We start from the raw sequence: 22,914 nt of genomic DNA on the forward strand, positions 1-22,914 counted from the left end.
TAATCCGTTTTTAAAATAAGTGTTCTAACTATTTATTGAAGATGATCAAAGGATCACTGTCTTAGCGTTTTGTGTCTTCTGCCGCAACCAACTCGACCTCCCGGGCTAATTGAAATACCTGTAAAATATTGAAATTGTATAATTTCCACAAAAGAAAATCCAATCGCTTGTAAAAGTGTGATGCAGTCTTTGTTGCAATCCTGGCAGTTGGCCACACGGGGCAGCACAGTGCGGATAAACAAGTCAATTTGAAATTTTAAGTTTTAAATCAAGCTGCGCATTTATTTTATTCGAATAAGGGTACGAGACGATACAATAAGGAATCGACGTTGCAGAAAGATTACAGTAATACCGCATCTAATAAGTTGCATGCATGTATTTATTTCCACTCAAATGACAACGTGCGAAAGCTGCCAACCGTTGAAAAAGTGGTAAATTGAAGTGTGTAATTATGTTTCTTGATTCATTTGATAAGTTGTTATACACCCGATGATTAAGTTTTGTTTGACGTTTTGAGCGAGCTGGGCAGCTCTTTTCTTTTTCCGGACCAGATTCTTCTCGCGAGATTCTGTGAGATAACGTCAGCGGAGCACGGATAAGGTACATTACTATGCTGCTTTTATGGACTTGGTTTAAAAAAATTAAAAAGCACCGAAATCATTCTTATGGCGGTGGTTTGCCAAATTTGTTAGGAATTTAATTGGCGTGCTCCCGTTTGCGCTAACTTGTGAGGGACCGCCGGCGCCATCGGTGAATCCTTCGAAATAAGAGCGCAGCGTTTTCTTGTGCGCGCCTTTTGCTTTCAACAAGAGTTCTTTATCTTTTGGTCTGAAATTGGAGACAGCCGAAGAACCGAACCGACGGCACCGGGTCTTCGGAACCGACGCGTTGGTGAGCTTATCTGTTGGGATGTGGCCGCGGTGATACGGAGAGTAGCATGCGAATGTTTACGCTTCTCGGCTAATAGCATTAGCTTAGGTCGATGGCCTATTCAGGAAGCGGGAGGAAGCTTTTATTTTCCAAAATGTTTTTCTTCCATCAGTTTAGCTTGCGTGCCCCGCTCGGCTTCCACCGTCATCACTTTAAGTTTAATGATTATCTATGTAATCTTACTTTAGTTTTGAATATTCCCAATTTAGCCCAAAAATCTTAGATTGACGGCCTTTCAGAAACACCAACCTTGATTCGAAATCTTAGTTTGATGCCGCGACACCTGTACTTGTCAACCTGCTTTAGTCTTGAAACCTGACTTGGATCTTAAACCTGGCTTTTAAATTACGCTAAAAACTACCTCTCTGTTTTGTGATTCAGACGCTAAAGTCGATCCATGAAACATCCAAGCTATCAATCATCTGTGGTCTTGACGTTGCTCACCATCTATAAAGTTCCAATAAAGAACTCTGACTTTTTCAAGAGCTCTTGTAGATACATGTTGATAACTCTAAAAACCACTTCCTCCCCTTTCAGGTCCGCAAGTTTCAGAGCATCTCTCACACATCACTGACAAGAATAAGTCTCAAGCACAAATCCCAATTAATTGTCTAGCCTTTTGTAGAAGGTTTACTTTATTTCCTCAGTGTGTCTTTCATTTGACATCTAAGTGTGAGATGAGACTGGTAAAACAAAGGCTGTAGTTCCACTGGAATATATATTTTTTTACCATTACCATATTGAGAATCTTAATATTCCAGTCATGCATGCAAATACAGAACAACGTTGTATGGTCTCTTAAATGCTGAAGAAAAAAATGGCTGAAATAAAATTTGTACCAAGAGGACATGCAATGGCCAACTTCTACCAGCAGTTGTAAAAACAAAAAAAAGAAAACAAATTACACCAGTCCTTTGTCCAAACTGGGTCTGGCAAGTGTTGACAGGACTCACGATGGTACGGAAAAAGTAAGTCGTGCGTGAGAAAAAATGATAAACCTTGAAGAGACTGCTCAGGAGGTGGAATAACCAGGCAGCAATTGATTCGAGTGGGCATCAATATAAAAACCAATGGTCAACAGCGACAGTAAACATTATAGCTGAAATTGTACTGAGATCCAAGACAACAACAATGAAACTTGCCTTCTCAAGTAGCCGGTGTTATGCCGAGAAATGCATCCCTGCCGAGACTTGCATCCCCTAGCTACTATAACCACTTTTACTTCGTTGTATCTCACTTTTATATCACTTTTCGGGAATGTAATGGCGAAGATATAACCAAAACCACTTTGTCTTGCATTTGTTGGGGATGTAATACAACTTAATCCATTCCGTCTTTGTATTTGTTGTGAATGTAATCGAACGGTAATGCACATTGTATATAAATCACTTTTGACAACTGTTATGCACTCTACCATAAAGCTTATTATGCTGAAATAAGCTTTATGGTAGAGTGCATAACAGTTTTAATATGAGCAATTTGAGTAGAAAAAGGCAAAATTAACATGTTACTTGCTCATAAGTGATTTATATACGGTGTGCATTACCGTTCGATTACATTCACAACAAATGCAAGACGAAGTGGTTTTGGTTATATGTTCGCCATTACATTCCCCGAAAGTGATATAAAAGTGAGATAAAACGAGGTAAAAGTGGTTATAGTAGCCAGGGTATGCAAATCTCGGCAGGGATGCATTTATCGGCACAACACCGGTCGTTGCAGAAGGCTTCAGGTAATGTCATGCACCAGGTCCAGATGCTGTTCGGCTGACTCAGAATACCTACAATGTTCAGTTGCTCACACTTCATGACTCTGTCTTCAAAAACCCTGACATGACAGATACATGAAACCCGTCAAACATCATCTCTAGGCCTTAACAAAGACCCCAACTTAAAAGTTACAACAAAGGACCGTGACCTAGTCAAGAAACTTTCTAGATACTTGTTTAAACAAGCTTCGTTTTTTTTCCTCGTTCCAGGTCACAAGTGTCGCCAACAGAAGAATCAAGTTTCAGAGTTTCATCACTCGCAGATAACTGACACGAGTAAGATAATTTCTTTCATTAACTTCCCAATTATTTTCCGTGTTTCCCTTCCTCCAACACACCTTTTTCAAATGATCTGATCAATCGAAAGAGGCCTGAGTGTTTGGAAGTGGGACAATTGTTAAAGGAGCACCCTTTAAAGACCCTCACAGTGACCATCTTTATTACTTTTTTTCATTAGATTTTGCATGAGTGTAAATTCCAAAGTTGGAAACAACTTTACTGATGACCACCAGTGGAAGCTAATTCTACCACTCACAAATAAAGAAAAAAAAAATCAAACATCGTTTAACAGCAAAATAAGCAAGCAAATGTGTGATATTCCTCTTTAAAGTGCAATCAATTTGGTGCTAAAGGCCGTTGATCGGTTGAAGGAAATTAACCTTGATTGCCAAAGTACGTGAGATTAATCTAGACTTTTTTGCAGCAATGGCTCAGGGCACCAATCACGCCAAGCTTCTTTTGCAACGGCTGCATCAGCAGCGGGAAATGGACTTCCTATGCGACGTCACCATCATGGTGCGAGATGTGGAGTTCCGGGCGCACCGCAATGTCCTGGCGGCCTTCAGCAAGTACTTCTCCTCCCAGGCTGAGAAGGACCAGGATGTCACCACTCTGGACCCTGACAAAGTCAGCCGCTATGCTCTGGAGAAGCTGCTAGAGTTTGTTTACACGGGGCAGATGAACCTCAGCAGGTAGGCTGCCTCAGTCTTATCCATTCATTGCTTATCCTTAGGCATTTAAGTGTAATTTTTCCTGTCAAGATTTTTATCAGTGGTTTGGTTAAACAACTTTGTTAACATTCAGCACCAGACAATCTGCAGTCCGCCGGGCCGCCATCTTCCTGGGAATGTCCGATGCCACCAAATACCTAGAAGGCAATTTTTCCACGTCAGAAACCAGCGAGGCATCTCCCTCTGAAATAGACAAAGAAATGGGCCCCTATTCGCTCAGTCCTAGCTCCCCGGCTAGTCCTCGCTCCCCGGTGCCCCTGTCCATTGTCTCAATGGCGGGTCACGAAAGCCAAGATGACCTGGAAGGACAGAAGGACAAGGAAGGACAGAAGGATAAGGAAGGCCAAAAAGACCAAGAAGGCCAGCAAGTCCAAAAGGTCCAAGACAATGAAGCTGCGGGCTTGGATGAGGAAGGAGAAACTCCGAGTGGTGAGCAGGCGCAGCCCAGCAGCTCAGCCGACGACATCCCCAGACCTGTCGTTTCCTACAGGGGAAGGGGCCGTGGTAGGGGCAGAGGAAGGGGGAGGGGTAGAGGAAGGGGAAAAGGAGGAATTAACACAGTCAAAACGGAAGAAGACTTCCTTGAGGATTCTGACACCAGCGTGAAGGATTTCGGGGACACGTCGGCGGACTGGAGCCCCTCGCGAGATGAGCTGGCTTCCAAGAGGCCCCGCTTAGGGGAGCCCCGGCGGGGACGCAGCCGGGGTCGAGGACGGTGGAGAGGTAGGGGCCGCGGAAGGAGCAAAATGGAGGGCGAGGACGAAGACAGCGGCGAGGACGCGGCCGAAGATGGCGAGCAGAAGCCCTCCAATGCCTCTGTTGAGGCTCGCACTTGCGTGGAGTGCAGCAGAGTCTTTAAGGACTTGTGCAGCCTGCGTCGACACGAGCAGATTCACGCCGGCCTAAAGCCCTTCATCTGCATCTTCTGCTCCAAAACCTTCCGGCAAGCCACACAGCTCAAAACTCACTTGCGCACGCACACGGGTAAGACGTGAATATGAATGAATGGCCCTTATTTCCATTATACAAAAGTACAAGGTTGGAGGCTTTCCCCTTTCAGTTTATAATTGTATATAAATTGACTGAAATTAGGGGTCAGGGGTCCTTTTGACTCTGGAGCCATTCAAGCAAAATATATAAAAAAAAAAAACTGTGAGAGGCACACCATATATTTTAAGACAAAAAAAAGCTACCAATTCTTAGTTTGATGATTTCATAAAAAATGCCTGAGCCTGTGTCCCATAACACAATAAATATAACTTAAAATGTGTCTCCCGAAGTTACTTAAAATTTTGTTTTTTAATTTAATTGATTTTTTTGTTAAATGGCAATAGTCTGCATTAGTATAGCACTTTAAGTCAGTGAAGACCTCCAGAGCGCTTCTCAGTATACTTCCCTCTACACACACCGCCATGCCTGTTAGGGGGCCTTAGAACCAGGAATCAAACCTGCGACCTCTGCCTACTGAGCAACTGGCGCTCGTTTTTTTAAAAGACGATGTGTGAGCAGAGTTCTTTGGTAAAAAATCTCACTAAATGCTGTAACCAAGAAGGATAAGGAAGTATTTAACTTCAGATATTCCAGGTGGGCACAGTTCTTACCTTGAAAATTGAATTGATTTAAGTTGTCTTTATTGTTTTTGATAACAATGTATTAGTTTTTTTGCAACAAGATTGGACAGACACTCCAAAATAAATATGTATTAAAGGCCTAAAACTGAAAAATACAGTTCTCCATTCAATTTTATAGCTATGAATGGTAAATGGTCTGCATTTATATAGCGCTTTTTTAGTCACTAAAGACCTCCCAAAGCACTTGACAATGTGCTTCACACTCACACACACAAAAGCAGTGCCAGGAATGCAAGGCAACTACAGACGTTGCCTGACCTACGAACGAGTTGGCTTCCGGACGATCATTCGTAAATTAAATTTGTGCGTAAGATGCTTCCATGCTATATTTTGAATGGAATGTTGGTTTAAGGTTTAAGTTTGTTTAAGGCTTGTATAAGTAACCTGTATTGTTTTGTTCTAAAAAAAATAATTTCATAAAATATGCTCTATAAAGATAATTAAAGTGAGTTTTAACTTACTTTTGGAAGATGCGCTTCAAGAGTTCCTCCTTCGTGGTAAAAAGTGGCCGGAAAAAAAGCGTTACGACCATTTTCTCAGCCCCATCAAGCTTTCTTATTCCACTTTCGTTACAGAAGAAACAGCTCGCCTCTTCTTTACACTTTATCAACCATATTGAATGGATGCAAGAGATATTAAACAATAAAAACGTCAAAGTTATTAGCGAGCTAGCAATACAGTACACGTTGTTATGATTACACACGAACCAGGAAGTAGAAGCCGGATGTCTTCTTCGGGGTGGATGCTGGGTGACCTCTCACAGTGCCACGCGGCAGAAAGAAGCACTACAGTACTGTCCCCTACTCAGGAAAAGGTGGACACAATACAAAATCTAACTTACAGCAATGTCCGGATATTTTTCGACATCCTGAAAAAAATGTTCGTACGTACCGTTTTGTGGTCGTGATTAGTGGAGCGTCTGTCCCTGTTTATCGGGGAAATTAAGGTTTCATGAATCTTCATCGTCTTTGAAATCTGCAAACATTTGTCTTAAAAGTCCATTAGCGCATTGTTGATCATGCTTCATTTTTTCCTCATAGTTCGGGCAAACCATGCACTTGAAAAATATCTTGTAGATGGCAGACATCACACTCGCTTGTGTACTTTAATTCTTCAAATTGGATGAGAGACACACAAAAAATCCAAATAACATCTCTTCCTACCATCCTCAATAGTAGAAAAGCCCTACAGAGATCCCGTGCTAGTGGTAGAAACACGACGTTGCACTCCCATGCTAAATACATTGTGTATTTTGTTTCCGAGCCGGATATACTCATGAAAAAAGCCACACCTGGCTCGCGAGCTGTACCTCTCGGAGCATTGCGCTAAATGATACATACTGTCACTCGTGTGCAGGTGAGAAGCCATTCGGCTGCAACGACTGTGACAAGTGCTTTGCCCAGAAGTGCCAGCTGGTGGCCCACCGTCGCATGCACCACGGAGAGGAGAAGCCCTACACATGCGAGCGCTGCGGCTTCAAGTTCGCCACCTCGTCCAACTACAAGATCCACGTCAGGTATGGGAGCGCACTGACTGCATAGAAAGTCATTTTATGTGAGTTTAAGAAAGTGGAACTTTTGCCTTTTTGCCTGCAGGCTGCACAGCGGCGAGAAGCCATATGTCTGTGATGTCTGCGGCCAGGCCTTCGCTCAGTCCAGCACGCTCACCTACCACAAACGACGTCACACGGGAGAGAAGCCGTACCAGTGCGACCTGTGCGGCATGTCCTTTTCCGTCTCGTCCTCGCTCATTGCGCACGCCCGCAAGCACACGGGTACGTTAACGGCCCCAACCTTTTATGGTTTTCACAATTTCTTAAACCAGCAAAATTTGTTTAAATAGTACTGTATTTTCTCGACTATAATGCGCACCTAAAAGCCTTTATGTTTTTCAAAAGCTGACCATGCGCCTTATAATACAGTGCACCTTATAAATGGATCAATATTGAGTCGCAAGGTCTCCCAACTAAGGCAAGCAGCCGCCGACTAGATTTTCCCCCGTAAGCGAAGTAGTCCGCGGTGTATGCCAGGATATATATACCGGTGTTTCCTTTCCTAACCAATGTGTCATTCATCATTTGAATTGGTCACTATTGGCTAAAGTTATTCAGAAAAAGGAGGCGGGTCCTTTTTAGCATTTACAGGCTTGCATAGGCTAAAGCGGGGCAAAACAAAGCCTGCAATTGGCTGAAAAAGATGAATGTAAAACACACATTAGGTTGCTCTACGGGATGAAGAAAACATTTTTTACCAGTCTGTATTTGTAAACAGGAATTATGGGGCTAAACAGACAGCTAGCAACAAGCAACGTCCATCGATGCAGAAACTATGAAATGGTGGGCATTTCTTTAATCCCAAGAGTTTAATCTTCCTAATGATATTTGGAATGACTCATTTGAGCTATTGGTGACATCGTACGGACACCGTGTCCGAGACAGGTATTTGCTTCTTTGTGAGCCGTCGGAATGTTAAGGGGTTACTTAGTTTCTTACGTTTCCACTGTAGCGCTTTACAGTCTGGTGCACCTTATGTATGGAAAATATATGACAAAAAACTATTTTTGAGGGGGTGCGCCTTATAAACCGGTGCGCCTTAGTCGTGAAAATATGGTATGTGTTTTTTTTGCATTTAATCTATACACATTTAATTAGTATATTCTAATATTTTTCTGAGGTAATGCATTTTGAAGACCGTATTTTTTGATTCTTGGTCATCCTGAGCTGTGACGTCATCAGAGGAACGCCAGCACCCTAGCAAGCCAGTCACCGTTTTGGTTTACGTGTTCATTTGTCAAAGAGGTTACAAGTGTTTCAAGCCAAGTTTTAGTAGTTCTTGTGGAGAATGGCTAGTATTGTGTCGCAGGTGGATTCAGTACTGATACAACAATGAGTGAGCACCCAAAAAGGGGCAAACTAGCAAATAAAAAACACAGAGCTGCCAACAGGGGGCTAACTAGGAATGATCACAAAAAGGCGGCTGCAGCCTCAACGAAAAAATGCGAGGCTGGTAGACCAAAAAACACGCGGGCGAATCAAGAACCAACAACGAAAAACCGCCACGGCAACAAATGCAAGTCTCTCCAGTAATACACATAGAAACACTGCAAAACTGGCGCTAACGCCAGGCTAGCCGGACAAACAACACTGTAGGCAGCCAAAGAGCTCCAACCTGGATCAAACATAACAGGAATCCCTCAGCAGCCCCAACGCTAACGTAAAGCTAGCCGTAAAAAATGATACCAACCATGACTCGCGCGGCAAAAAACACAAATGAAAAGTGAATGAAAATCACCTGCCTACCGAAGGCAAACAAGGAACGCATGCTGTATTTGTATTTGAAAAAAATGGTGTTTGGGAATAACTTTGAGCCTGTTGCTTCCTGCTTTGCCCCCCTCTACTCTGGTGCAGGCGAGACGCCCTACAAGTGTTCGCAGCCTCAGTGTGACAGCAGCTTCGTCACCTCGTCCGAGCTCAAGAAGCACATGCGGCGTCTTCACCCGGGTGAGGTCTCGCTCGTGGCAAATCTGAGGCCGCTTCGGACTTTACTTGTTTAAGATGTCAGCATGATTTTTGGTATTTGTTTAGATGGCACCAACGGCGTCCAGTGCCTGCTCTGTGGGAATCGCTTTGCCAGCGTGAAGAACATGATCAAGCACCAGGAGAAGGCGCATGCCGAGGAAGTGCGCCAACACAAAGAGAGAGCCAGGGCAGGTGAGCTGTCGCTTTATGGACGAAGGGGACGTCTTCCCACCAAAAATGAGCTATTATTGTTTTGTCCCCACCAATCGTATTTGATCCCTTAAAAAAGTGCGCTATGGCCCCACCAATGCCAAGATCAAACCTATGACTGAGTTTTATTTCAAAAACTACAAATTTACTGCGATCGGTATCCAAGCTTTGAGCTGTCACTGTACTCGACACATTTTTCTTCTAAAAGAAGAAATAACTGAAGAGAATCATATTTACAAATACAAAATGGGAACACTTACAGCAGGGGTGTCAAAGTCAGACTGATGGAAGAGCTAAAGAAAATGAAGCTACAAGCCAAGGGCCGCACTGATCGAATGTTGAAAAATGGAGTATATAATCTTGTGCAGTGGTTCTCAACTGGTCTGACATCAGGACCCAGCATTCCACACTAATTACATGCCGCGACCCAAAAGAAAGAAAACACTTCTCTGTTTTTTTAATGAAACTATTGTGCAGTTTAAACCAAATATGATAGAATATATTCATGTTTTTTTAAATGACCAGCAAAACATTAGCAACTTCAAGTAACAACGATATTTAGCTACAATTTTAATGAAATCAAAAATGCTTCACTTCAGTAGCTTTGTCATCCCTATAATGAATTCCATATATATATATATATATATATATATATATATATATATATATAATTATTTATTTTATTTTTGTTGCTCAATCAGTGTTTGGCCTTGTGAAATGGTGGGTGTTAACCCACATTTGCATGGATAATCGCCACCTATGGCTAAGGAGTATAATTAACCCCGTTTTTTTTGTTTAGTTCTTAGTAATAAAACGGGTCTGCCACCCACACTTTGGTCCTGACTCACTATTAGAGAAACGATGTTCGAGTGAACTTACTGAAAATCTAAAAGATGTATTCCAGTATGATCAGATAAACAAAGCACTATTGAAAGTAATCCATCTCATGAAGCTTATATTTTAGCAAAAGTGGTCCCCAACCACTTTCAAAAAAAGGAATTCATTTTTCATTCACTAAACTACTAAAACAATCAAGTGCAAGAACTTTGCTGACTTCAATCTTCTGTGTGCTTAGTGGTCTTGCTAGCGTCAAGCCACCCCATCGCCTTCGTGCAGGGTAAACTCTGCAAAGACGGCAAAAGCCTGAGCACCATTCCCGAAACCGAGATGGGAACAGCGGCGCCTCAGGCCGGGGGCACTGCCCACATCAGCGCAGGCGACAGCCCGGCGGATGGCGGCGACTCTCTGAGCAAAGGTCTTGAAGAGCTGAAGTCTGAGCCAAGCCACCAGCCCATCTCCCAAGCGCAACCGGCAGCTTTCGAAAGCGAACCCGTGTCTACCATCAACTCTGAAACACTGCATGCGCTGGTAGAGCAGCTGAGGCCACCGCCTTCCCCAGCACAAAACTTAGAGCAGATCGTCATCATACGCACAGTGGACGACATGGATGCCAATGTGCCGCGGCAATGATCGAGAAGGAGCCTCGGTATGTGACGCCATACACCATGTTCTACGCCACCATCGCCGCTTTTGTCATTCATCTACACGAGAGACAAACTATCAAATGGAATACCATTTTTATTTGTGTATAATGCACACCCTTAATATCAGTATGAAATTTTCTTTCACTTGTTCTCATCTTAAACTTTTTGGTTAGATGCGATGGGGATTGAACCAGGGTTGCCGCAGAGAAAGCACCGAATTCTAACCACTAGACCAGAAAAAGGCAGTACATTTTAAACTCATCGCAATGTTTTTATTCACGGTACCAGAGACCAATGCAGGTATCATTGTGCGTTTCACATTTTGTAAAGACAAAAAATTCCATTCTATTGTATTCTAAGCATTGTAGACGAGCACAACAAAATGGTCTCTCTGGTACAGTGACTAAAGATTGTGTGATCATGGGATAAAAGCCAATGGCTCTTGATAAGTCATCTGTATCACTAGTAGTAGCCACCTAGGCCTACGTTCAAACCTGTTCCAACCAATGTTATACGATAATGCGGTATAACACACACCCAAACTGAGTTCTTGTTTAGGGGAAAGAAATCTGCGTTATGCGTGAATAAATACGGTATCTGTTCAACATTTTTACCTTTTTTCCATCTCATTGATACAAATTGGCACATTCACACTCCTACGCTTTCATTTTCTTAGTTTGTATAACACAGAAGTTATATAGACAAGGGGCATTTTTTTTAAGTCTTATTCAAAAACAAATCTTACTTTTTGAAAAGCTTTGCTTAGGTGTGAAATGTCAGCTTTGAAAGCAGTAGACATTGTCATACCATTTTCTTCAGTTTTTATTTTCATCAATTCAGTTCAAACCGAAGTTATTTTTCAAACCAAAAATTTCCAGTTAACCCAAACCCCCTTGGAATACCAAAAGTACGCCAATATGTAATGCACGCTTGCTAAAATATATTTGAAGTGAAAATAATAGCCCACTGAATTGTGACAAATTTGAACATGTTGACAACTGCCTGCTACTAGTACTACTAAAGGATTTATGAATTCTAGTTATCTTGTGCTCCCAATTAACACCATTGTTGCGTGTCATTGTCACTCTCGTATGCCAAAAATGTTCAACTGGAGTGTGGAAATGGTGAACTGTCGTAGAAAAACTTCCATAATTCAGTCACAGTATTACTGTGTTACTAACGAGAACAGAAACACTATATAGTATTCGTACATAGACCTTGAACTGTATATTTTGTGTGTGTGTGTGTGTGTGTGTGTGTGTGTGTGTGTGTGTGTGTGTGTGTGTGTGTGTGTGTGTGTGCGAGATCAAGTACGAACATTTTTCGTTCTGAAAGTTCTCAATTATTAAATAAAAATTAGACAGCCAAAATGGTGTCACCTTTTGCAAATGCAATCTTTGTATTTCTCCTCTCCCTTTCTTTTAGATTTCCCTTTGGCAGACCTTATCAGATGTGTTTTATTGCAGTACTGTGAATGGTGCATACCATTCCAAGTATATTTTCATTATTAGAGACATATCTCAAGCACACAGCAAAGCCAGAACGAAAAATAAATAAATATTTTAATGCAAATCGGACATATAGCTCATAGTTTGCATTTTGATCAGAAGTTCTTTCATTCTTTGCAACGCAGTGCTGCACACTTGTCTCTCGTGAACTCAACTGGCTTCTTGTTCTTTGACCGCGAGCTATCACGGTCAGGCCGCTTCTCTCCCAAAACGGTTTCTCCCAGCTTGTCTTTGTCTAATGACCTATTTTTGACCAGTTATGGATCAGGAAGCGACTACAGTAAGACCTCGGTTATCGCGGTTAATGGGGACCAAAACCACCTGCGATAAGTGAAAATCCGCGAAGTAGCGGTGCACCTTCAAATTTTATTTATTTTTTTTTTTTTTAATTATTATTTTTTAGCCCCGGTAATTGGGGAACAAAACAACCCGCAAAAAGTGAAAATCTGCAAAGTAGTGACGACCCTTCAAAAAGAAAAAAATCTCATCTCTCATTATCTGCACCGCTTCACGACAGGGTTTTTATTTGCGCCGCACTGTGGGTGCCGTTCGGTCACTCAGGGACAGCGCTTTATTGTTTAAATAAGCGCGTTATATCGACTACGATCGCTTAATCGTTTTAATTAGCAAGCATTATTGTTTCAATCTGCGTTTTATATAGAATACGATCGCTTTTGTTGGAAGCGCAGCAGAATGCGCGTTCACGCGAGGGGGGGAGGAGTTTGCATAGGAGTCTGATTTGGGCACAACACAGGCCGCCTTATCCCGCGTCCGCTGACGTTCTGCCGAAAAACCCCGCAAAAAGTTAAAATCTGCGAAGTAGCGACGCCCCTTCAAAAAAAAAAAAGGTTTTTTTTTTTTTTTAACCATTACAGACCGCGAAGCTCTGAAGCCGTGAACGTCGAACCGCGAAGTAGCGAGGTCCCACTGTATTGTGTTTCAAAGTCGGGATGGTCCTGGTTTTTCTTGTTTGTTATCCTTCATTCAGAGGAATTCCCAGTTCCCTTTCTTCATTCTTTGGCTCCTTATCCTGAGTTTTTCCGCATTTTCTTTTACCTGACAATGACACAGACAGTTTTACAGTTTTTTTCATGATCACTTGTGGAGGTGTCACCAGACTCCATCTTGTTCTGATGGATCAGAAAAACATTTGCAGGTGCAGCAACAGTTTCTACATGTGTACTTGCCGATCCAGTAGACGAGTCCCACTGCCACCCCAGATCCGAGCGTCCCCAAAACACCTGCCACAATGTCCACCTCCCAGGGAGGTACTGAAAGCAAGGATACCATACATTCAGTCAGAAAACAACCAAAGCGAAGCCTGTGATGACCAAGCCTTGATACGAATTTGCAAGTCTTGACCCATATGGTTTTCTGTATTTTTAGTCGGATGCGGAGATGGATTTTTGGCTTTAGTGATTAATCAAAGGTCACTGCTGATAAATCAGGACAAGATCTGAGTTTTTATTGTTCATCACTTTGAGCTCACCGTCTTCAGTCCCGGCCACTCTCAGAATCACATCTAGGAAACGCGAGTTGGTGGCGTTGCTTAGCATGCATGTGTACGTGCCGCTCATGTTCCTGTTGAGCTCGTGCAAGTGGAGGGAGCCTGTTTGGGACACGTCCTTTACGTAGTTCTGCCACTGGTCAGCCACAAAGAGGGCGTGGCCTGCACGTCTGCTGGCGATAACCTCGCTGTGGTTGAAGGTCCACAACAGGCGGTGCTGGCCCATCACGGGAACGCACTCCAAGCTGGTTTCGGCCACGGAGATATTTAACACTGCAGGACATTTGAAATTTTTAATTTTCCCTGTCAAGGATGGAACAAGCAGACTTGTAGAGTGAAAAAAAACTATGTTTAAAAAAACAAAAACAAAAAAAAAACTATTTTGGGTCAAGTGTCCATCTTTTGTGTGGAATCGAGTCACATGGTGTGAAGCCCCCAAAATCATTTGAATAACTCAACATTGCTAAAATCAAACTTGGCAGGCTCACGTGTTTCCCTCCATGTGGCATCGCTGCTGTTGTAGCCGGCTTGCACGTGGCAGATGTATTCCAAATGTTTCAGCGTGGCGTTCTCAGTCAGATTCAGCCAACCGGTGATGTTGTAAAGCTGCGTCTTCGAGTTAATCTTGACCTCGCTGCTGTTGGCCTGGCCGAGAGGCAGCGCCGAATCCGTGGACCAGTTCAGGCGGGGCCGAGGGTAAATCCTGTCCGAGCTGCAGACCAGCCCAAGCATGGCCTCTCGACGGATCTGGATGGTTGTGATCGGAGCTGCGTACGGACCCAAAACCAAGTCAAGCCACCAAAAACAACAAAACCTCAGAAGACTCACCTTCTACGCGTAGCTGGATAAAGGTTTCATTCTTGTCTGTGAGGGTCCCCACATAGCACTTGTAGTCACCTTCATCAGCCACTGCAACTGACGCAAGCAGAAGAGACGCGTTCCCTTCGCCGATTTTGTCCTTGAACAGCGACGTCCGTCCCTTGTATCGTTGGTCTTGATAGGCCGTCTGGTCGGCGCCGTGATAGAAAGAGTGGACTTTTAAGTTGTCCCCCGGCTGTCTGATCCAGTGGATGACCACGTCGTCGCCCACCGGGAAGACTGCTTCTAAAAGGCAGCTGGCGTTCCAGCGACAAATAACCTCTCTCCGGCCTGCATAAGAGCGCCACCAATAGGGCCCAATCCAATCAGAATCAAACTTTGACGGACCACACAGCAAAATCTTATCTAATCCATATTCAAATAAGTGCAATCAGATCAAGTCGAAATTTGATTTACATGAACAAGACAATTTGAATTTGGATTGACTTGATGGCCAATCAAATCGAAATGATTTGAATGAAAGTGGAAATGACATTGAAGGCCAATGGAATTAACAATGACTAACAAAGATACAGTTAAGAATGTACCGAGGTCATGAAGTGATACCTTCTCACGTGCAGCCGCCCCCTCCCCCACTCCACTTCAAGTTCGGCCCTATGAATTGATCCACTGTGGCTGCTTCCACCTGCTAACAAATTCTTGACGCAGCTGCTCTGTGAGAAAATCTGTTTCCGTCCCAGTAAAGGCTACGAAATATTTCCTAGAACCAGCTCGTATACACTTAAATAAAAAAACAAAACATCATGCTTACATCTGCAGCTAATGTTGCGACTTTAAGATATGAACACTCGCCCACTTGATTTTTTTGAAGGCCAATGTCTGAGAATATTGCATTTTTGTTGGACTTCAAGGTATTCCCAAACACCAATTTCTTTTTTCAGTTAAGCAGAGAACGTGTAGTGTTCCTACCCACAACTATGCAAGTATGTAGCAAAATATCTAGATGTATTTGGATGACTACCTTTACTTCTACTTGAGTAATATTATTCTGAAGTAACAGTACTTTTACTTGAGTAACATTTTGCGCTACTCTACCTACCTCTGCCCATTTCTGCTTGGATAAATTTGAACTATGCTTACTCTGTCCCTGAAAGACTTAGGTTTTCATTTGTAATTTACGCCGCGTGCTATGGTTGGTATCATTTTGTCCAGCTAGCTTAATATTAGCATCGGGGCTGCCAAGGGCTCCCTGTTATGTTTGCTTCCGGTTGGCGCTCACTGGCTGCCAACCATGTATATTTTGTCTGGCTAGCCTAGCATTCGTGCCAGTTTAGCTGTGTTTCTTTGTTTGTTTACTCGTGGACAGCTTTGTATTCTTAGATAGACCTTTATTGTTCCCAGGGTGAAATTTGTTTTCATAGACCCCTCAGAAACACATAATACAAGGACAAATATGAACAATACGCAGGGCATCACAAATGCAGATGATTGGATAAAATTATGAGACAGTTAAATACAGCAATAGCAGAATATCTTTTACTGAAGCGTTTCCGCTTCCACATCAGAGTTCTGTACTAGCGGCCCGATAGAAGTGCAGAAGTAATTGTGTATTGGATGATCTAAGTCCTGGCCATACGTATGATGGCTTTATCGTTGAGGTTTGAGATGTATGTGATGGGCAGATTAATGATGTTTGAGACTGTACGGGTGATCTTAGTTGCCAAAGCAGTTTTTCGTTGTTGGTTCGCGGTTAATCTGGCTGCACATTTCCTGTTTTTTGGTCGGCAAGCCTCACATTTTTCCGCCAAGGCCGCAGCCGCCTGTCATTGATCGGTCCCGGTTATCCCTTTGTACTGTTACTTCATCCACCTGCAACATAAGCATTCTCCACAAAAACTACTAAAACTATCCCTGAACCACTTTTAACCTCTTTGACAAATTAACACGTAAACCAATACAGTGCCTGGCTTGCAAGGGTGCTGGTGTTCCTCTGATGACGTTACAGCTCAGGATGATCAAGACAAGACAAGCCGACTTTTAAAATACATTATCTCAAAAAAAATAATTGGAATATGCCAATGGAATATTTGCAGTGAAGAAAATAAGTATTTGAACACCCTGCTATTTTGATATTTCTCCCGCTTAGAAATCAGGGAGGGGTCTGAAATATTCATCATAGGTGCATCTTCACTGTGAGAGAGATAAACTAAAAAGAAAATCCAGAAATCACAATGCATGTTTTTTTACAATTTATTTGTGTGATACAGTCGCAAATAAGTATTTGAACACCTGTGTATAATCTAGAATTTTGACCCTAAAAGACCTGTTAGTGCGCCTATTAGAAGTCCACCTGCATTCCATGTATCATCTTGAATCAGATGTACCTGTTTGAGGTTGTTAGCTGCATAAAGTCACCTGTCCACCCCATACAATCAGTAAGACTTCAACTTGTAACATAGCAAAGACCAAATAACTGTCCAAAGACAAAATTTTACAACCTCCACAAGGCTGGAAAAGGCTACGGAGCAATTGCAAAGAAGCTTTGTGAAAAAAGGTCCACTGTTGGAGCAATTATTAGAAAATGGAAGAAGCTAAACATGACCGTCAATCTCAATTGAAGTGGAGCCCCATGCAAGATATCACCTCGTGGGGTCGCAATGATTCTAAGAAACGGAACTACACGACAGGAGATGGTTAATGACCTGAAAAGAACTGGGACCACCATTTCCAAGGTAACTGTAGGTAATAAAACCAAGACGTCATGGTTTGAAATCATGCATGGCCTGAAAGGTTCCCCTGCTTAAACCAGCACATGTCAAGGCCCGTCTCAAGTTTGCATAAGACCACGGGAGTGATGGGAGAACGTTTTGTGGTCAGATGAGACCAAAATAGAACTTTTTGGTCATAATTCTACAAAACGTGTTTGGAGGAAGAAGAATGAGCAGTACAATCCGAAGAACACCATCCCTACTGTGAAGCATGGGGGTCGTAGCATCATGCTTCCAGGGTGTTTTTCTGCACATGGGACAGGACGAGTGCTGTGCATTAAAAAGAGGAAGACTGGAGCCATGTAGTGTGAGATTTTGGGGAACAACCTCCTTCCCCTCAGTCAGAGCATTGAAGATGGGTCATGGCTGGGTCTTCCAACACGACACCCAAAGCACACAGCCAGGAAAACCAAGGAGTGGCTCTGTAAGAAGCATATAAAGATTCTAGCATGGCCCAGCCAGTCTCAAGACCTGAACCCAATCAAAATTTTTTGGAGGGAGCTCAAACTCTGTGTTTCTCAGTGACAGCCCAGAAACCTGACTGATCTAGAGAAGATCTGTGTGGAGGAGTGGTCCTAGATCCCTCCTGTAGTGTGTGCAAACCTGGTGAAAAACTACAGGAAACGTTTGACCTCTGTAATAGCAAACAAAGGCAAATGTTAACATTTCTTTTCTGAGCTGTTCAAATACTTATTTGCAGCTATATCACACAAATAAATCATTAAAAAATCACGAATTGTGATGTCTGGATTTTTCTTTTTAGATGATCTCTCTCACAGTGGGCATCCACCTACGATGAAAATTTCAGGCCTCTCCATGATTTCTAAGTGGGAGAAATAGCAAAATAGCAGGGTGTTCAAATACTTACTTTTTCACTGTATATAGATTTTATGCAAGAACAGGGTACTATTTCCTCACATTTTGCATGTTTGGGAATTTGGGAATAACTTTTAAGTTGGCTAATTCATTCTGTGAGCCACAACCCCAGTTGGACACTCTCACAGGCCCTGTTCACTCGGACACACTCTCAAATATGATTCCGACAATTAAGAACTATCCCAGACAATTTGTTAAATCTTTTCCTTTTTCGGTTTTAGTCAAAATAATCCGGTCTTAATGAGTTGAAGGTGAGTTCGAGGTCAAAGAGCAGCAAGCATAGCGCAATTTATCTCCAGTAAGATCATAAAATTCTGTTTTTATTGTGTTACATTTGAACCAGATCACAGTCCAGCAACGTACAAGGAACACGTAGTTTCAAAACTGAAACCTCGTGTTACTGGTTAACTCGTTAATTAGAGCTCAACTTCCTTCTCCTGATTTGGAAGTCAAGAAATACGGCTCTCAATTGTCCATGCCAGAAAAGCAAAAATGTGAAAAGAAAAAAAATAGTAATGCACTTCTATTTACAAATAAATCAACATATCAGTGCTGGCAGATGGAAACCAAATTTAAGATTAACGTTCCATCACTGAGATAAATTACATCTTATTTTTTTATCCCCCAAACGGCAACTGTAATTTATTGGTGTCTTAATGTCCTGTAATCTTTTTATTAGCCCATAAGTCCAAATCGACATTTTAATAATTGATTAGTAAACAGTCACTAAAAAAGTTAGACATTTTGACCCACCAACTCTTCAGAAACATCACCCTCAAAAAATATTAATGAATAAAAGTTGTACCTCCTTGTACCAAAGTACACAGAAATGGAGCAAGGAGCAAGCGAAGTGCAAACTGCCACTTCATCTTCTCATCTACCGTTTTTATTCCATCTGCTCGCTCTGAATTGGACTCCACCAACTGCTCCAGCAACATTCCATGCTCTTGACTGAGGGTGTAGGACGAAAAGCTGAAGTGTTGCAACACTAACGCTCAAGTGCATCCACCCTGCTACATGTTCACATGACCAAGCGGTCCTGCCCACACATATTTCAAATAGTTTTCGGCCCTCCCGGAGCTAGGCACACTTGGACTTTTTTGTGATAAGAATAAATGCTGAATGTCACTAATTGTAAAGCATTTTAGATGATTTTTCTTACAAATTCCAGACAGACACTTTTCCAATCATTGGATTTTTATCACCGCATTTCTATAACATCCAATCCGCTGGCAACAAAAGAAAGTATACCCCTCAGGGAGAATGTCCTACTCGAGCAAATGTTGTCATCTTTGTCCAGTGATCTTTGTTCTCGTCAAGGAACATGTCCACAGAGAGATGTTGATCTCTAATTGGATGCTGGCCTCCCCCGTGTCTTCCTTGAAACATCTGGTTTTCATAACATCTCTGCTAGGAGCCCGCCGCCCAATTTGGCAAGCTTTGTTTTCATTTCCAGCAAGTTTCTGAGGAAAAATACAGTCCTGTAGGCCTACATATCTGAAGAAAGACGCGCCAGCATGGTGCATCACTTTAGGCCCCCAGCCCCTTTTCTGACAGACAATTGTGCATAAAAAGTGCAAGAGCAATGTGATTCTGTTTCTCTATGTGCATACACAAATTGTTTTTGTTTTGTTTTTAAGTTTTTTTGTGTCGTCAGGACTGTCCTGCATCTCTCCGGTGGCCTCCAACAGCGAATCGATTGCCGTTTTCATTGTCGCCCCCGGTGCCTGTAAAAAGTCACAGAATTCTGTCAGTCACCTGAAAAATGAATCCCAGAAATTACTCTGACTTCAAGGCGCAGTGTGTAGTATTTGACTAATGGAGGTTTCTGAATTGTATAGTGCAACTGAAAAGGAGTGCTGCAAAGCACAAGGAAAACATCAAACTATGGAGACTCAAAGTGACAAAAGTAGAATATTTTAATTTCTTTTGACCAGCCTTTTGAAAAAGAAAAAGGGCAAAAAAACAAAACTAGGGGGTAAAAAGAAGGGAAGAACAAAGGAAACAACACAAATTGAGAAGAATAAAACAACAGGGAAGGGGGAAAATACTCCATCTAAAGGAGTCTCAAGTCAAATGAATGCAAAGTATTTTGTTTAAAATGCACATTGAAACATTTCAGATATGTTTGCTTATTTTAAAAAAACAATATTGAATTAGAATTATTTTTTCACCTCGAGATTGTGCATTCATGCACATAATTGCTCTAATTATTAACAACGAGTTTGGTATTTCAAATGCTTCCTGTGTCTGTTTTGTATTGTCCTGATTGAAAAACATTGATGAATAAAGGGTTTGATTTAAAGTAAAGGTAAAAGCAAGGTGAGTCCCTCATCCTGTTTAGTGTCACTGTTAACTTATATATTTTAATTTTTAAGCCCTTCCCCACTAAATCATAGTCGTCATATTCTCCAATAACCATAAGTTATATAATGGAGATGAGTCTCACCCGGAAGTAAGACGAGAACCACGCCCTCCACGGGTCAATCAGGTAAGTTCTGTTCAGCATACCTTGATTCAAGGCGAAATTTGAATCATTCCTAAAATGAAGTTGCGGCTTTTTCTCAGTCACATTCGAGATGTTTGTCGCCGACATTTTTCTTTTTAATAACGTTTTATAAAATGCGCTTCAATAAGTGACATTTGACTCACAATCACGATTAAATGGGTGCATGAAATTCAAAGTATAGAGTACTTGCATTTTATCTATTTTTTTCCTGGAGGTGATATGGTACATGGCTGTGTTTTAATGAAGATTTGTGTATAAAAAATGAAAAAGTTGATGTCTCCGTTTAAGGTCGTGTTTGTCAATTCAGCTCAGTGACGCTATCAAGCGGCCGTAAGTAGTACTGCAATTCCCTTCATTTTACCTTTGACAGCCTTGAGCTCGGTTTCCTCCTCTTGGTCATGTGGCGGAGATTTCTTTAATTTTCCTGACACAAACAACATATGTTAACATTGTGATCATCAAACAAAATAACCATTGACGAATTTGATCTGTCGAATACGCAAACTTTTTAAAACATTGTTCGGTGTAAACTAACAGTTGTGTTTATTCGGGTCACGTGACCTATGTATTCAGGAAGTGTTAGCCCAAAAAGTGGTATTATTTTCTTTGGGTGATTGCCTTATTTTCAACTAAAAACTACATTTTATGTAAATTAAGATTTCTTCGACGTTTAAGAGCTATGCAGGGTTATTTGTCGTGATCTATTGAATTACTTATCCATAAGGCCGAACTTTTAAAAGGCTAGTTTTGTGTTCTCTCATCTCTCAAAAACGCTAAACTTTTATCATGCACACAAAATGGCGACGCCCTCACCTCGCAGTTTCAGGTAAGCCAACATGGCCGCCAAGGCTAGCATTGTCACGGCCAGCACCAGGCCCACAATCCACCAGTAGGACCATTGCGGTGAGGAGCTCCGATTGGCTGCACAAAAAAACACAGATATATTTATTTTAAATAAACATACACAATAGGGCCACGCTTGTGCAGGTTAATAATGTCAATTCTGGCTCTGCTCACAAAAAGATGGCTTTATCAGCTACCTAACAGCTCTTCGAATTGTTGTTATATTTATATTGTTCATATATCTTTTAATGTAACATTATGCAATAATTTACTTCATAATTAAACAGATAACTGTAAAATATTTTTACTTTTTGGATACTCATCTAATTTAAAGTAAAAAACACAGAATCCCTGATGAAATGCAATTTGTGACCAGTGGCTCCTGTCGTTTACGTTATGGAGCCGGCTCATTATGCTGTTACGTTGGCCAATAGCATCACTATCTTGAAGCGAGCCGGCTTCTGGTCGGTGGGGAGCAGGTTCCCGTCATTACACTGTCAAGTTTGCCAACGACAAATAGCTATCTCGAAGGAATCCTGCTATTTATTAGTGGGGAGCCAGCTCCCACCGTTCAACTTTAGAGAGGCGGCTCATAGAGCTGTTATGCTCACCAACAACACATTATTAATTTGAAGGTAGCTGGTGCCTGTCGACCGCTTTGAAATTAAAAAAAAGAAAAAAAACAGCTGCTACATTTGTCAATTACACAACAGTATCAACAAAAGAGGCTGTTCATGATTTGTGGGAAGCCGGCTCCTGTTGACCACTTTCAAGAGACAGCTCATAGAGCTGCTAAATTCACCAGCAGCACATCACAATCCCGAATGGAGTCTGCTCTTGGTGGGGAACCGGCTCCCATTGTTCACTTTAAAAAAGGTATTTAAAAGGATGTTACATTTTCCAATGACAAATCATTATCTCGAAGGGAGCCTGCTCTTCATTGGTGGGGAACCGTCTCCGTGAACGACGGAAGCTTGCTCGTGTCTTTCACTTGAAAAACTCAAAAAGCTGTTACATTGACACGCACCACCTCGAAGGGAGCCTGCTCTTGATTGGTAAGGAGTTGGCTTCCATTGTTCATAGAGCTGTCACGTTCACCAATTACACATTTACTCTCGAAGGGAGCTGGCTCTTGATTGGTTGGTATTTGGCTCCTTTAGTTTATTTTTTAGAGTCAGCTCATTGAGCCATACGGTTTGCGAATAACACATCACTATCTCAAAGGGGAATACTATCCTTTAGTCCAGGGGTGTCAAACTCAATTATACAGAGGGCCAGAACTCAAACCACACCTTTGGTCGTGGGCCGAATAGGATAAATATTTATTGAATACACTAAAACTTGCCATTAAAAAAAAATAACATAAGAAAACATGAATTTAAACCAGTCAGGAATATTATTCCAGAATAAACAAAATTAAAAATTAAATGAATTAAAAATCGTTGCTCTCCATAATAATATCTCTTGTCAAAATCATACAAATTCAAAATATGAAAAAACGGAAATATAAATAAAATTTGTGCTTTTCACTTTG

General features: G+C 41.9%; 2 protein-coding genes and 1 long non-coding RNA gene across 5 annotated transcripts in view; 2 read left to right on the forward strand and 1 right to left on the reverse strand.

The window, feature by feature from the left end:
- Window positions 1–2: 2 nt before the first annotated feature.
- On the forward strand, window positions 3–11,944 carry mynn (myoneurin). Of its 3 annotated transcripts, XM_088322079.1 has the most exons (10): window positions 3–431; window positions 552–600; window positions 2,909–2,974; window positions 3,402–3,669; window positions 3,782–4,692; window positions 6,696–6,855; window positions 6,935–7,113; window positions 8,746–8,838; window positions 8,923–9,048; window positions 10,142–11,944. In XM_088322079.1, the coding sequence occupies exons 4-10, from the start codon at window positions 3,404–3,406 to the stop codon at window positions 10,534–10,536; spliced, it is 2,130 nt and encodes a 709-aa protein (XP_088178205.1). In that variant the 5' UTR covers window positions 3–431; window positions 552–600; window positions 2,909–2,974; window positions 3,402–3,403; the 3' UTR covers window positions 10,537–11,944. The 3 variants fall into 3 exon arrangements, with proteins under 3 accessions (XP_088178205.1, XP_088178204.1, XP_088178206.1); XM_088322078.1 differs by having other exon boundaries at window positions 3–600; XM_088322080.1 differs by lacking the exons at window positions 3–431; window positions 552–600 and adding an exon at window positions 608–891.
- Window positions 11,945–12,094: 150 nt separating this feature from the next.
- Window positions 12,095–22,914, reverse strand: part of LOC148348287 (uncharacterized) — a 40,197-nt gene continuing 29,377 nt past the window's right edge. The window contains exons 13-20 of the mRNA XM_088322859.1: window positions 21,351–21,458; window positions 20,899–20,961; window positions 18,834–19,022; window positions 14,394–14,714; window positions 14,054–14,332; window positions 13,548–13,838; window positions 13,246–13,329; window positions 12,095–13,114 (exon numbers count right to left, since the gene is read on the reverse strand). Of these exons, the coding sequence (XP_088178985.1) occupies window positions 13,032–13,114; window positions 13,246–13,329; window positions 13,548–13,838; window positions 14,054–14,332; window positions 14,394–14,714; window positions 18,834–19,022; window positions 20,899–20,961; window positions 21,351–21,458 (1,418 nt within the window). The 3' untranslated portion in view covers window positions 12,095–13,031. The remainder of the gene's footprint in view (window positions 13,115–13,245; window positions 13,330–13,547; window positions 13,839–14,053; window positions 14,333–14,393; window positions 14,715–18,833; window positions 19,023–20,898; window positions 20,962–21,350; window positions 21,459–22,914) is intronic.
- LOC148348288 (uncharacterized) lies at window positions 20,498–22,428 on the forward strand. The gene is made up of 3 exons (XR_015847539.1): window positions 20,498–20,519; window positions 20,826–20,867; window positions 22,306–22,428. It is a non-coding gene; the product is annotated as an uncharacterized LOC148348288 (long non-coding RNA).

Source organism: Urocampus carinirostris, chromosome 18 (genome assembly GCF_059441175.1).
Source record: "Urocampus carinirostris isolate Australia breed hairy pipefish chromosome 18, RoL_Ucar_1.0, whole genome shotgun sequence".
Classification (NCBI taxonomy): Eukaryota; Metazoa; Chordata; class Actinopteri; order Syngnathiformes; family Syngnathidae; genus Urocampus; species Urocampus carinirostris.